The sequence below is a fragment of the Oncorhynchus nerka genome, linkage group LG15 (assembly GCF_034236695.1).
Source record: "Oncorhynchus nerka isolate Pitt River linkage group LG15, Oner_Uvic_2.0, whole genome shotgun sequence".
Classification (NCBI taxonomy): Eukaryota; Metazoa; Chordata; class Actinopteri; order Salmoniformes; family Salmonidae; genus Oncorhynchus; species Oncorhynchus nerka.
The window spans coordinates 90,635,644-90,651,646 of record NC_088410.1 but is presented as its reverse complement, the minus strand read 5'-3'; the positions used below and the strand labels follow the sequence as shown (position 1 = coordinate 90,651,646).

Genomic DNA, 16,003 nt, shown 5'->3' with positions numbered 1-16,003 from the left:
GCTCAGTTTGGCCAGGCTGCCAGCTCTAAGAAGACTCGAGGTGGTTCCAAACTGCTTCCATTTAAGAATGATGGAGGCCACTCTGTTCTTGGGGACCTTCAATACTTCCCCAGATCTGTATCTCGACACAATCCTGTCTCAGAGCTCTATGGACAATTCCTTCGACCTCAGGACTTTGTTTTTGCTCTGACATGCACTGTCAACTGTGGGACCTTATATAGACAGTAGTGTGCCTTTCCACATCATGTCCAAGCAATTGAATATACCACAGGTGGACTCCTGTGTAGAAACATCTCAAGGATGATCAATGGAAACAGGATGCACCGGAGCTCAATTTAGAGTCTTATAGCAAAGGGGCTAAATACTTATGTAAATAAGGTATTTCTGTTTTTGTTTTTTTCTGTACATTTTCAAACATTTCTAAAAACCTGTTTTCACTTTGTCATTACGGGGTATTGTGTGTAGATTGATGACCACATTTGATAATTTAATCCATTTTTGATGGACCCTGCTGACCTTGTTCCGAGACAGGTGCATGATAATGATCCATTCTAAATCAAAACACATTTCACAGATATATTATTTAGTATATGTAAAGACAAGATTAAATCAAGAATAGTCTGATGGGTGACAATATTAGCTTATCACTAATATTGATAGGCTGATATTGCAAGAAACAATCCCTTTTTTTGTGAATTTTTCTAATCATAGTCACACGCCTCATGTAGCCTAGCCCATAGGTCTATATGTTTTAATAAGGTTTGTATCACGCCTCATGTAGCCTAGCCCATAGGTCTATATGTTTTAATAAGGTTAGTATCACACCTCATGTAGCCTAGCCCATAGGTCTATATGTTTTAACAAGGTTTGTATCACACCTCATGTAGCCTAGCCCATAGGTCTATATGTTTTAATAAGGTTTGTATCACACCTCATGTAGCCTAGCCCATAGGTCTATATGTTTTAATAAGGTTTGTATCACACCTCATGTAGCCTAGCCCATAGGTCTATATGTTTTAATAAGGTTTGTATCACACCTCATGTAGCCTAGCCCATAGGTCTATATGTTTTAATAAGGTTTGTATCACACCTCATGTAGCCTAGTCCATAGGTCTATATGTTTTAATAAGGTTTGTATCACACCTCATGTAGCCTAGCCCATAGGTCTATATGTTTTAATAAGGTTTGTATCACACCTCATGTAGCCTAGCCCATAGGTCTATATGTTTTAATAAGGTTTGTATCACACCTCATGTAGCCTAGTCCATAGGTCTATATGTTTTAATAAGGTTAGTATCACACCTCATGTAGCCTAGCCCATAGGTCTATATGTTTGGATAAGGTTTGTATCACATCTAAAGTGGCCAAATATTTTCTTAAAATGAAGTACATTAATCTGCTTTACAAGGGGGGTAGAGCCTAACTGGCATACATACTTAAGCAGCGCGTGAGTCTCAAGTTCGGGGAAGAACATTTTCAGCATAAAAATGCACCTTTATAATAAAAGCATTACATGCATAATAGCATTTGAAAGTCACTTTTGATAATGGCTACTGCCATGTGTGCATTGCTGCGCTTATAATGTGATGAAATAGCCTAATAGTTTATAACATTTTAAGACAAACGTTCCGATCTGTTGCTTCAGTCTCATCGCGTAAAAAAGCTTTTTTAATGCTAGTGGTTGTAATAATTTGGGATCTATCACATCCCACAACTGTCCCAGACTATGTTTGGAATATTCATTTCTCGCAAAGAATAGAATAAGTCAACTTTTGTACTATGGGGAATAGTAGATTGACATAGGCTAGTGCTTTTTCTGTTCATTAGGCCGTCTCATCTTGTTGCTTGACAAAAAGTAAATGTGGACTCTTCTTGCAATATGTTCAATATGTACGTCGGAATTGGATAAGGAGTTGTGTTCACGAAGTGTCGCTCTTCACTCGTAGCTTGTGAGAACGACCTGAACCATGTGAGTGAGGGGTGCTTCGAAGAATGTAGCCATCGGGGAGAAAGGAACGGGTACTGGCCGCCAAACGCACAGCTTGTTTTAGGGTGCATCGGCCACACAAAGGGGGTGCATCGGCCACACAAAGGGGATGCATCGGCCACACAAAGGGGATGCATCGGCCACACAAAGGGGATGCATCGGCCACACAAAGGGGGTGCATCGGCCACACAAAGGGGATGCATCGGCCACACAAAGGGGGTGCATCGGCCACACAAAGGGGGTGCATCGGCCACACAAAGGGGATGCATCGGCCACACAAAGGGGGTGCATCGGCCACACAAAGGGGGTGCATCGGCCATACAAAGGGGATGCATCGGCCACACAAAGGGGGTGCATCGGCCACACAAAGGGGATGCATCGGCCACACAAAGGGGTGCATCGGCCACACAAAGGGGATGCATCGGCCACACAAAGGGGATGCATCGGCCACACAAAGGGGATGCTGCCCCTGGGAAATTCAACGCATTGTCAAGCGCTTGTCAAATTGTGAATGAGAGACTGATGAAGTGTGTAGGCAACAGCCAGCGCAAAAAAACAAACAAAGCAGAGCACATGCCTTTCAAGCAACTTTTTTCAAATGATCATTAGTCTCATCATGCACCCTTACAATGTATTAAAAATCGAAACATATAGCCCAACGTTTGTTGAACAACTAAAGTTACATTATTAATTTTAAATTAAGCATATAGGAGTATCTATTTGTTTGTTAACCGCTCAAAACAGAATAGCACATGTGCACACCCCTCAAATCGTTTGGAGAAAACATCCATTATATTTTATTCAGCTTTGTTCAATTGTATTCTTCATAATATAAAATAATATAAAATAATGCCACGGAATTCTAACCAAATTTTGTCCGCTAAATTAACTATTGTAGCCAACAGCCACATGGCATAGCCAGATCAGGACCTAACATGAGGACAACTCAAGAGTATGCGATTCAGTTCTTCTGAAATACACTACATTTTCTTCACATCATGTTTCTTTAGACCTGTCTAAAATAATAATGGAATTATTGTGAAGGTGTTGGCTTTATTACATGGATTTAATAGACTTTTTAAAATGTAGATGTTCCAAAGGTCTGCATCAGTGTCTTGTAGGCTGGAAGCCAGGAGATGCTAAATGTGTTGATGTTAATTGACGGTCAATTATTTATTTGCTTGACAATCACCGGCTGACGAGATGTCATGACCGCCACAGCCCTAGTGAGCATACACAGCCCTAGTGAGCATACACAGCCCTAGTGAGCATACACAGCCCTAGTGAGCATACACAGCCCTAGTGAGCATACACAGCCCTAGGTACTCCCAATATATCTGATCTCTTACACAAGAGTTGTCAAACCTTTTCTATTAGTAAAACAAATTGGTGTGAAAACTACATTTTAAAAAAACAAGTAAAAGTGTTTTGACAAACAATTTCAGCACCTTGTATCCTTAAAAAGTAATTTCATTTTTCATAATTTTCAATAAATTAAAATGAAGTAACAAACCAACGTTCTCTCACTTAAAAGAGCAGATGGTCATCACTACTGGCTCACGGAATTGTCCCAGTTAGAAACACACTACATCTGGTGTTGAAGTCGCAGATTTTTTGTTCAGGCCCAGCACTAACACACCTAATTCAAGTAATCAAGGTGTTGATGATTATTAGAGGAGTTGAAGCAGGTGTGTTAGTGAACTAGTAACCTGGTACGGGATGTTTTAAAGGGAAGATCTGGCCTAGTCTAAAATAAACACCTTTAGAACACTAACAAATACAGGACAGCAATGCAAAACAACATACAACCATTTGATTAAATAACGCCTTGCCTTCACACAACTTAGAACGTTCACAAAACCCTCTGTGTTCTAAAACAATGACGTCAACATTCCTCAGTGTTCTATCAGCCACAAGTCCACAGAGATTTCAAAGCAGATGACATCACTGACATCCATGGGCTTGGTTACCGTACACTGTTCATTTGGGATTCGATGTTTTAGATAGCTAGTACAACTCAGGATGATGGTCTGTATCAAGGCAGTGTCTTTGAAGGCAGTAAAGTGTCGTTATGCGTGTCCAGGTAATGTAAAGTTGTTGTTCCGTTCACTACAAGGGAGGAACAGGAACAGGGGGGAGCCCCAGTCCTTCAGACTGCTTTAGATGGTGTTGGTGGAGCTCAGCTTTACAGATGGTTGCCATGGCACAGCGCAGAGAACTGACAGCAGGTGGCTCCTCATCACCTGAAGACACACAAGATGAAGAGATATTCAACAACTTCTGGAGGCACAACAAACATAATTCAACACAAATGACGTCACTTTAGCAACAGGCCATGGGCCAGATGTAAAATACAGTACTTTAAAGTACAATTTATTAGTAGCACAGCTGTTTCAACTAATCAAGGGCTTGATGATTTGTTGAACATGTTGATTTCAGGTGTGCTAGAACAAAGAAAGGGGTGGGAATTAGTGACTTTTTCCATTTCCACCCCTGAATACTCCCAGTCGGTATTAGACAGAATGTCACGGTCTCCACCCGCCTGTGGGGAAAACAACCTGTGGTTACCTAGGTTACTCCATTGGCTCACAGCAAAAACCTTTTTCAAACACACTTTTTTTGTTGTCTTCTTGTTTCAGTCAACAACAAAACTATATTTAAGAAAAGTCCAACATGTCAAAAGATTACTTTTCAACATTGCCTGCTCCCGAGTGTTCTCACTACTTATAAAAACATAATATTGCCCCTTTTCATGATGGTGATGGCAGCCACTTGAGTGAGTGAGGCTCCATTTCCCTACTTGGGAGTGTTGTGGACCGCAGGTCAGGATTTTTGGCCTGGTTACATGTACATTGAACAACAAAGCAGCTTTTCAGCACGTCTTGTTTTTTCTTTAATATATATAAAAAAAAACTGACAAAGAAGTTGGATCTTTTACAATGGGGGTCAATGGGAAAGAATGTTTGTTTTCCCCAATTTGTGGGCGAGGGGAATTGATTCTTATGAATATGGACACGGTGTATAAAACAATTCTGTGAAACGACCAGGAGTCCCTCAGGAGTGGTTTGAGAAACTCTGTTATGATGTCAGTCTGACTGACTCATCAGACTGAATCATCTCCGATTCAAATTAGATGACTCATTGTCAATCTGACCAATGGTTCACTATCAGTCCTGCTGTATTTGAATGTGAAAATGTCATACATCATTTTTAGGCATTTTTAGGCAATGGGCTTTAAATCCGACTCATTCACAATCTGATTCATGACCACATATGGAAGATATGTTTCATGACTATTTGTATGTGAAAATGTCATACAACATCCTTTTAGGCATTTTTTGTCATTGGTCTCTTACCCAGTCCGGAAGAAGATGATTCGCTTTCGGCCAGGGAGGAGGAGTCAGCCTGGTCAGGTGACAGGCCCTCCATGAGGGGGATGGACAGCTCAGAGGAAGGCACTGACGAATCATAGATCCCAGAGTCCCTGGGCATCTCTGGAGGACTGGCCGAGCCGTCCCCAGCCTGAGGAGGGACCACAGGCCTCAGAGACCCCAGACCCAGAGGACCCAGACCAGATGAGGCCCCCGACAGCCCCCCGATCTCCCCCTGAGAGAGGCTGGAGCCGGACCCAGGCCCCACAGGTCTGTCCAGGGAGCAGTGGGCCAGACTGAGGTTGGGTGGGAGAGACGTGAGCAGCACATTGCTCTTCAGAGTACCCTCACTTTCTGATGGCAACTTAAACAGAACCTCATTGAGCACCAGCCCAGAGTCAAACTTCTCCATGTGAGGTGATGATGACGAAGACGTTCCGGCGGCATCACGCTGCTTCGGAGGCGGGGCTGGGGGGGCAGGCATCAGCTGCCTCTCGAACCAATCAGGCTCCAAAGAAATGTGCTGGTGCATGTTACAGATGGCTACGTATAGAGACCGCCCCGACTTGCTCCGGAAGTAGTTCCTCTTGCTGATGTTGAGAGGCTGCGGTTCGCGCTCCGGTAAACTGAGCTGTCGAGAGTGGAGGAGGCTGAACATCTGAGGGAGCTGATCCATGAGCTTAAACTTGGGAGCCAGGCTCAGCATGGTGGGGACATCGCTCTCGTGGGAGTAGTCGAAGTAGATGGCCATGAAACGAGACAGGTCCTGGTCTTTCTGGCACCCCTCGCGAAGCTTCTCTGCGATCATTGCCACGGCAACGATGAAGAGCTCTGCTCCACTCGCTGCTGCCGCTGCTGCTCCACCACCTGCTCCAAAACAAACCCAATGGACATAAGTCTGTGACTTTGTGGTATCCTTACATTTTGGTAATTTAGCAGAAGTTCTTATCCGGAGCATTGTTGGGGGTAATGCAATATATATAACCCATTAGAGTATTCAGATTACTTTTTTTTGTGGTAATGAGTAACCTAATACATTAGTTTGTCAATTTAAGAAATCAGTTACTTAGTTACTTTTACAATATTATTTCCCTTTTTCTTTGTTGACGAAAATTAAAAATTAAACTCCCTCCCTCCTAGGCTACATTCGTCGCACGCTTCCCGTTACAGCGTGAACATTGTGGCGGGTAGCTGGCATGGTAGCTGGCATGGTAGCTGGTAGATAGCTAGGGAGATGGCAGAGACAATAGCCTTTATTGTGGAAGTGTTCACATTACTTTGAATCGGTAGAAGAAAAGTTCAGATGTTACTTGACTGACGATACAAACACAGGATCATCGGGTTCAGGTGAGTGACCCAATTACTGTCTGGTAATAATAACACCTTAGTTAGATGATCAGGTTATGCACAGTTGATAAGAACGGACATTTCTCCAGCTCCGTCTTCATGATAAATATAAAAGAAAAGGGCACTACAATTACACAACGTGATCGTATAGTTTTAGATCTCTCTGGCCAGTTCGTATCTGTGTGTAAAACAGATTGGTGGCCAGTTGTATGTGAGCTCTCTTTTTACTGGTCCAGGTGGTTATATATTTATTTACTCATGTGTACATAATTCAACAAAATCATTTATATATATTAAGTATTGTAAAGGATATATTGCATCGGTCATTATTACTTGAGTTGGTATAGCCCAGAGTTAGAATAGGCTACTGGTGGTTAACTATAATGCAGCCCATTCAAAGGTGGGCATAAAAATTAATGACCAACATGCGCAAGGTATCTTCAGAGGGTTTTTTGTGTTTGGTCATGCAAAAGTAATGCAGCCCATTTAAAAGGTGGTGTGCGCCCTCTACTGGGCATAAAAATTAATGACCAACACACGCAAGGTATCTTCAGAGGGTTTTTTGTGTTTGGTAATGCAAAAGTAATGTAACAAGTTACTTTCCATAAAAGTAACATTCCCCAACACTGATCCAGAGTGATTTACATTCAGGGCATTTAACTAAGGTAGGTAAAACAGGTAGAGCCAGGTAGCCTAGCGGTTAAGAACGGTTAAGAGCGAATCCCTGAGCCTGCAAGGTGAACACTTTTGAGAAAGGTAGTTAACCCCCAACAACAACTGCTCCCTGGGCGCCGATGACGTGGCACAAGGCATCCTCCCGCACCTCTCTGATTCAGAGGGGTTGGGTTAAATGCAGAAGACACATTTCGGTTGAATGCATTCAGTTGAGCAACCGACTAGGTGTGCCCTTTCCCTAAAACAACCACAACTTGCAATGAAATGTATGAACCAGCTGTATATTATTTTTTGTTCAACTGTCAAATAAATGAAATCAATCAATCAAACACCTCCAGGGCAAGTTCTGGCTGGTGATTTCCCTCTGCGGTTTTTCTTCTCTACGTAGTACTTAAGGCCCTTGGAGCAGACAGTGATGATGTAGTGAGCCTCATCTATCTGCCGGCTCAGCCAGGACATCTGGCCCTCCTTACAGATCTGCAGGTGCTCCCATAGGTCCAGAGTCACCTAAGACACAATACAGAGGATCAAAGAGGTACGAGGTGTTATAACAGGTGTTATAACATCACCTCTAGGAATAATTCAACCACAGACAGCAAGAGTCAGGCAACGATTGCATATTCATATTATTATCATCATTATGGATTATTACTACAGAATACTAAACTATTCTTGAGTATGTACTGAGGTATTCCTCTTCTACTAGTAGTAATTCGCCTACTAGCCAGCAGGTGGCACACAACCCACATTCCAGACTTTCAAGCTTCTGCCATGTAGTCTGTTCACATTCAATTCCCTGGCCTGAGCCATCCCTCAGTTAATCCTTAATAGAGCTAAACTAAGGAGCTATAATCTAGATAAGGGGGTTTGTGCTCCAATGAGCATTATTTCTGAAGCTTAGTGCCTACCTCACAGCCACAGAAGTCCTGGAGGAAGAAGGCGAAGCTCTGTATGACAGCGAGGTGTTTGGGGCAGTCCTTAGTGGAGTAGCAGACAAACACCTTGGTCCGGGGCCAGGGCCTGTCTGCATTCAGAGCTGTGGTGTGAGATGATGACTCAGAGCTCTCCTCGTCCAGATGGGAGTAGATGTTCTCTGGATGGATGGATATATGGATGGATGGATATATGGATAGATGGATAGATAGATGGGTGGATGGATAGATGGATAGATGGATGGATAGATGGATGGATAGATAGATAGATGGATGGATAGATAGATAGATGGATGGATAGATGGATGGATAGATGAATGGATAGATGAATGGATAGATGAATGGATAGATGAATGGATAGATAGAATGGATAGATAGATGGATGGATAGATGGATAGATAGATGGATGGATAGATGAATGGATAGATAGATGGATGGATAGATGAATGGATAGATAGATGGATGGATAGATGAATGGATAGATAGATGGATGGATAGATGGATGGATGGATGGATGGATAGATAGATGGATGGATAGATGAATGGATAGATAGATGGATGGATGGATAGATGAATGGATAGATAGATGGATGGATGGATAGATGAATGGATAGATAGATGGATGGATGGATAGATGAATGGATAGATGAATGGATAGATGGATGGATAGATGAATGGATAGATGAATGGATAGATAGATGGATGGATAGATAGATGGGTGGATGGATAGATGGATAGATGGATAGATGGATGGATGGATAGATAGATAGATGGATGGATAGATGGATGGATAGATGGATGGATAGATGGATGGATAGATGAATGGATAGATAGATGAATGGATAGATAGATGGATGGATAGATGAATGGATAGATAGATGGATGGATAGATGAATGGATAGATAGATGGATGGATAGATGATGGATGGATGGATAGATATGGATGGATGGATAGATGGATGGATAGATGGATGGATAGATGAATGGATAGATAGATGAATGGATAGATAGATGGATGGATAGATGAATGGATAGATAGATGGATGGATAGATGAATGGATAGATAGATGGATGGATAGATGAATGGATAGATAGATGGATGGATAGATGAATGGATAGATAGATGGATGGATAGATGAATGGATAGATAGATGGATGGATAGATGGATGGATAGATAGATAGATAGATGGATGGATAGATGAATGGATAGATAGATGGATAGATAGATGAATGGATAGATAGATGGATGGATAGATGAATGGATAGATAGATGGATGGATAGATGGATGGATAGATGAATGGATAGATAGATGAATGGATGGATAGATGAATGGATAGATAGATGAATGGATAGATAGATGAATGGATAGATGAATGGATAGATAGATAGATGGATGGATAGATGAATGGATAGATAGATGGATGGATAGATGAATGGATAGATAGATGGATGGATAGATGAATGGCATATTAATAAAATGTTAATTCCATATAAAAAGGGTGAAAGGAAATGCATTGACACAGCAGCACTGGCCTAATCTACTAAACGTCTCATAATGGAAGTACATGTTGGAATACTTTAAAAGTTAGACTCGGTAAACAGACAGAATGGAGACTGAATGTAAAATGGAGTTTAGCAATATGAAAACAATGATAAAAGCAACATACCTTGTTGTTTCTTGCGGCACATGACGGTGAAGAGTGTAGCAAAGGCAGAAATGATGACCAGAGGAACAGTGATGGCCATGGCTCTGATAGGACCTGCCCACGGGGAGTGGGCTGGACATTATGGTAGAAATTAGAATAAACAAATTAGAATACATCTCATGAATCTGATAGGACCTGCCCACGGGGAGTGGGCTGGACATTATGGTAGAAATTAGAATAAACAAATTAGAATACATCTCATGAATCTGATAGGACATGCCCACAGGGAGTGGGCTGGACATTATGGTAGAAATTAGAATAAACAAATTAGAATACATCTCATGAATCTGATAGGACCTGCCCACGGGGAGTGGGCTGGACATTATGGTAGAAATTAGAATAAACAAATTAGAATACATCTCATGAATCTGATAGGACCTGCCCACGGGGAGTGGGCTGGACATTATGGTAGAAATTAGAATAAACAAATTAGAATACATCTCATGAATCTGATAGGACCTGCCCACAGGGAGTGGGCTGGACATTATGGTAGAAATTAGAATAAATACATTAGAATACATCTCATCAATTCCACTTAGTGCTTGTTTTTAATTCTACAAAGTGTACACAAGACTTGAATACTTTAAGAGAACACTCCTAGGTGATAATAATGTCCTCCAGTCATCAATCAATCAATCACATTTATTTATAAAGCCCTTCTTACATCAGCTGATGTCACAAAGTGCTGTACATAAACCCAGCTTAAAACCCCAAACAGCGAGCAATGCAGGTGTAGAAGCACGTCATCCGTGCTTATGTAATGTAATGAGAGTCTAGTAAAAAGTTATTGGTCCACAGAGAAGTGTGAGGCTATGATGGTATCTAGTGTGTCAGTCCAAAGGCAAGGTAGCTCACCTTGGCTCACGTGGTACTGGGCCTGTCTCCTGGTGGTGTTGGTGTCATCTCGCAGCTGCAGGACAAAATATGTCGGTAAATATGAGCTGCAGGGTTTCTTTATGGTTTAGAATATTATATCCATAAGCTTTCTTACGTGTGATTGTATAATAATCATAATATGCCATAGTCACAACCAGGAGAGAATACTGCAGTAGTGTGAGGTCAGAATCCTTACCTCAATCGCATAGGTTCCTGGTATCACATCTTGAAGAACACATGTTGTTTTGGGCAGATTTAACTCCTGTACAAGAAGAGAGTAAAGACGTGGATGATTATCAATGATCAACCATTTTCCACAGCAGCTAAATGTTCATCCTGAAGGGATGAGAGTACATGTTACCGACTAAATCAATGCTGTTTCTGCGGTGATCATATCTTCACGTTGAATTTGGTACATAGCTGAGGAGTTTTCTGCATCTATGACTAGGGCTTTAGAATAATGACAGTTACTTTATTTCCACCTCATGTCCAAATAATCCCATTGTTGATGATATAAGCAGATCCAGTTTCAAACCACAGGGAGAGAAGGGACTTGATAGAACTAGCTAGGGGGGGCTTTGGCTTTTCTGCTTTCGTCATTGTTCACAGGCAGAACAACTGTAGGGCTGAGAGAGGACTTGACTGGAAGAGGAAGGGGGGAGATGATAGGTTTTATCTTTCTCTCTCCAACTAAAACAATGCAACACGTTCTGTCAACATGAGAGAGAAAGCCTCTACTCTCCTCAAGCCTTGGGTAATGACAATCTGTTCTGCTGCTGGGAAAGTCTTCAGGACCTCAGAGTGGCTCTGACCAGACCTGGCACTCCAACAGGTTAAAGCATATGCTCAAAGTATTTGAAATAAATGTCAAATGCTATTAGAATACAGGTCTGCCTCAGAGTTGTTCTTCGTGTCACTGACAGAGAGAAAGAAAATAAAGAGAGAGAGACAGAGAAATAGAGAGAGAGAGAGAGAGCAATAGAGCGCGAAAGAGAGATTGAGCGAGAGCGAGAGAGAGCGAGAGAAAGAGAGAGGAAAGTATGATAAGTCCACGGATGTCTCCCAGGAGGCCATAGATTGTCAGAGAGAGAGAAAGAGGCCCAGCAGGCAGAGGCCTGGTAGAGGAGCCCAAGGCAGCAGACACATCAACACACCGTATCCTTACTACATCCTCCCAAGTGTCTGGGAAACACATTAGGAGCAGTATCCATACTACATCCTCCTCAGTGTCTGGGAAACACATTAGGAGCAGTATCCATACTACATCCTCCTCAGTGTCTGGGAAACACATTAGGAGCAGTATCCATACTACATCCTCCTCAGTGTCTGGGAAACACATTAGGAGCAGTATCCATACTACATCCTCCTCAGTGTCTGGGAAACACATTAGGAGCAGTATCCATACTACATCCTCCTCAGTGTCTGGGAAACACATTAGGAGCAGTATCCATACTACATCCTCCTCGGTGTCTGGGAAACACATTAGGAGCACTATCCATACTACATCCTCCTCAGTGTCTGGGAAACACATTAGGAGCAGTATTCATAAACAGAGTCTTAGACTAGGAGTGCTGATCTATGACCAGGTCCTCCCATTTCCATTTCCTGTATCCAGGTTGTATCACATCTGGCCGTGATTGGAAGTACCATAGGGTGGCTCACAATTGGCCCAGCGTCGTCCGGCTTTGGCCCGGGGTAGGCCGTCCTTGTAAATAAGAATTTGTTCTTAACTGACTTGCCTAGTTAAATAAAGGTTAAAATTGTAAAATATAAAAATGTTTTTTTAGGGTAAGCATAAGGCAAAACTGATCCTAGATCATCGGCACTTCTACTCTGATGAGCTTGATAAATGCAGGCTAAGATGCAGCTCATCATTGCTTAATTATCACTGCTCATAAGAAAGGCCCTGAGATTTTCCTGACCACACGATCTAACCAGGAACATCTTTGAGGCTCTGGAGCATACTTATAACATTTCCTTCCTTACCGGTTTGCAGCGTTTGAGCCTGAAGGGTCCCTCCTGTCGTAGTTTGTAGTACAGGTAGTAAACGGTGAAGCCGAAGGTGGAGGGGGCGTGGTCAAAGACAACATGGAGATTGGTGCCCCGCTGAGAGATGTTGAGGGTCTTGGGCTTCCAGACTGATCACAACCGCCAGACAGAAAGAAAGGTATGTATATGAGAAAATAGAGGAATGTCTATATCATTGCCAGGTCGCAATTGTAAATGAGAACTTGTTCTCAACTTGCCTACCTGGTTAAATAAAGGTGTTCTCAACTTGCCTACCTGGTTAAATAAAGGTGTTCTCAACTTGCCTACCTGGTTAAATAAAGGTGTTCTCAACTTGCCTACCTGGTTAAATAAAGGTGTTCTCAACTTGCCTACCCTGGTTAAATAAAGGTGTTCTCAACTTGCCTACCTGGTTAAATAAAGGTGTTCTCAACTTGCCTACCTGGTTAAATAAAGGTGTTCTCAACTTGCCTACCTGGTTAAATAAAGGTGTTCTCAACTTGCCTACCTGGTTAAATAAAGGTGTTCTCAACTTGCCTACCTGGTTAAATAAAGGTGTTCTCAACTTGCCTACCTGGTTAAATAAAGGTGTTCTCAACTTGCCTACCTGGTTAAATAAACCTGTTCTCAAAGGTGTTCTCAACTTGCCTACCTGGTTAAATAAAGGTGTTCTCAACTTGCCTACCTGGTTAAATAAAGGTGTTCTCAACTTGCCTACCTGGTTAAATAAAGGTGTTCTCAACTTGCCTACCTGGTTAAATAAAGGTGTTCTCAACTTGCCTACCTGGTTAAATAAAGGTGTTCTCAACTTGCCTACCTGGTTAAATAAAGGTGTTCTCAACTTGCCTACCTGGTTAAATAAAGGTGTTCTCAACTTGCCTACCTGGTTAAATAAAGGTGTTCTCAACTTGCCTACCTGGTTAAATAAAGGTGTACCTGGTTAAATAAAGGTGTTCTCAACTTGCCTACCTGGTTAAATAAAGGTGTTCTCAACTTGCCTACCTGGTCAACTTGCCTACCTGGTTAAATAAAGGTGTTCTCAACTTGCCTACCTGGTTTCAAACCTGGTTAAATAAAGGTGTTCTCAACTTGCCTACCTGGTTAAATAAAGGTGTTCTCAACTTGCCTACCTGGTTAAATAAAGGTGTTCTCAACTTGCCTACCTGGTTAAATAAAGGTGTTCTCAACTTGCCTACCTGGTTAAATAAAGGTGTTCTCTACCTGGTTAAATAAAGGTGTTCTCAACTTGCCTACCTGGTTAAATAAAGGTGTTCTCAACTTGCCTACCTGGTTAAATAAAGGTGTTCTCAACTTGCCTACCTGGTTAAATAAAGGTGTTCTCAAACCTGGTTAAATAAAGGTGTTCTCAACTTGCCTACCTGGTTAAATAAAGGTGTTCTCAACTGCCTACCTGGTTAAATACCTGCCTACCTGGTTAAATAAAGGTGTTCTCAACTTGCCTACCTGGTTAAATAAAGGTGTTCTCAACTTGCCTACCTGGTTAAATAAAGGTGTTCTCAACTTGCCTACCTGGTTAAATAAAGGTGTTCTCAACTAGCCTACCTGGTTAAATAAAGGTGTTCTCAACTTGCCTACCTGGTTAAATAAAGGTGTTCTCAACTTGCCTACCTGGTTAAATAAAGGTGTTCTCAACTTGCCTACCTGGTTAAATAAAGGTGTTGCCTACCTGGTTAAATAAAGGTGTTCTCAACTTGCCTACCTGGTTAAATAAATAAACCTGGTGTTCTCAACTTGCCTACCTGGTTAAATAAAGGTGTTCTCAACTTGCCTACCTGGTGGTTAAATAAAGGTGTTCTCAACTTGCCTACCTGGTTAAATAAAGGTGTTCTCAACTTGCCTACCTGGTTAAATAAAGGTGTTCTCAACTTGCCTACCTGGTTAAATAAAGGTGTTCTACCTGGTTAAATAAAGGTGTTCTCAACTTGCCTACCTGGTTAAATAAAGGTGTTCTCAACTTGCCTACCTGGTTAAATAAAGGTGTTCTCAACTTGCCTACCTGGTTAAATAAAGGTGTTCTCAACTTGCCTACCCTGCCTACCTGGTTAAATAAAGGTGTTCTCAAAGGTGTTCTCAACTTGCCTACCTGGTTAAATAAAGGTGTTCTCAACTTGCCTACCTGGTTAAATAAAGGTGTTCTAAAGGTGTTCTCTTGCCTACCTGGTTAAATAAAGGTGTTCTCAACTTGCCTACCTGGTTAAATAAAGGTGTTCTCAACTTGCCTACCTGGTTAAATAAAGGTGTTCTCAACTTGCCTACCTGGTTAAATAAAGGTGTTCTCAACTTGCCTACCTGGTTAAATAAAGGTGTTCTCAACTTGCCTACCTGGTTAAATAAAGGTGTTCTCAACTTGCCTACCTGGTTAAATAAAGGTGTTCTCAACTTGCCTACCTGGTTAAATAAAGGTGTTCTCAACTTGCCTACCTGGTTAAATAAAGGTGTTCTCTTGCCTACCTGGTTAAATAAACTTGCCTACCCCTACCTGGTTAAATAAAGGTGTTCTCAACTTGCCTACCTGGTTAAATAAAGGTGTTCTCAACTTGCCTACCTGGTTAAATAAAGGTGTTCTCAACTTGCCTACCTGGTTAAATAAAGGTGTTCTCAACTTGCCTACCTGGTTAAATAAAGGTGTTCTCAACTAGCCTACCTGGTTAAATAAAGGTGAAATAAATACATAATAAATAAAAACACTCAACTCCATTACTATGCAATTATAAGGACATTAGTAGGCTATTTACTATGTAAAATATGTTAATACTATGTTGTTATGTGTTAATAAAGTGTTGTTAATAGCATGATTACAGCATCACACAGGTACAAGAGCAAGTAGATGTTCAACGGGGACTCACATGGTTTGCAGACGAGGTTGTCGGGTCCCAGAAGCACTTCACAGGCTGAGAACAAACACACAGCAAAAACAATCAATTACAACGGGAGTCTTCACCAACAGTTACACGACTGTTGCACTAGTTACACGACTTTACCAATTCACAAGATCATCACTAGGGCTAGGAGTTTTTCCAAAATGAGGGCCTGAAGATTTTCCTCAGTCAGGTTATGTGGCCAGGTAAAACCACTGGCA

The 16,003-nt window shown here is 41.7% G+C and overlaps 1 protein-coding gene across 2 annotated transcripts in view; it reads right to left on the bottom strand.

Moving 5' to 3' along the window:
• Positions 1–2,757: 2,757 nt before the first annotated feature.
• il17rd (interleukin 17 receptor D) overlaps positions 2,758–16,003 on the bottom strand; it is an 89,399-nt gene continuing 76,153 nt past the window's right edge. The window contains exons 6-14 of one of the 2 annotated variants that reach the window (XM_065002020.1): positions 15,771–15,815; positions 12,883–13,034; positions 11,093–11,158; positions 10,876–10,930; positions 9,982–10,092; positions 8,289–8,473; positions 7,713–7,887; positions 5,344–6,228; positions 2,758–4,230 (exon numbers count right to left, since the gene is read on the bottom strand). In XM_065002020.1, coding sequence (XP_064858092.1) covers positions 4,097–4,230; positions 5,344–6,228; positions 7,713–7,887; positions 8,289–8,473; positions 9,982–10,092; positions 10,876–10,930; positions 11,093–11,158; positions 12,883–13,034; positions 15,771–15,815 — 1,808 coding nt within the window. In that variant the 3' untranslated portion in view covers positions 2,758–4,096. The remainder of the gene's footprint in view (positions 4,231–5,343; positions 6,229–7,712; positions 7,888–8,288; positions 8,474–9,981; positions 10,093–10,875; positions 10,931–11,092; positions 11,159–12,882; positions 13,035–15,770; positions 15,816–16,003) is intronic. The other variant, XM_065002021.1, reaches the window with a different exon arrangement.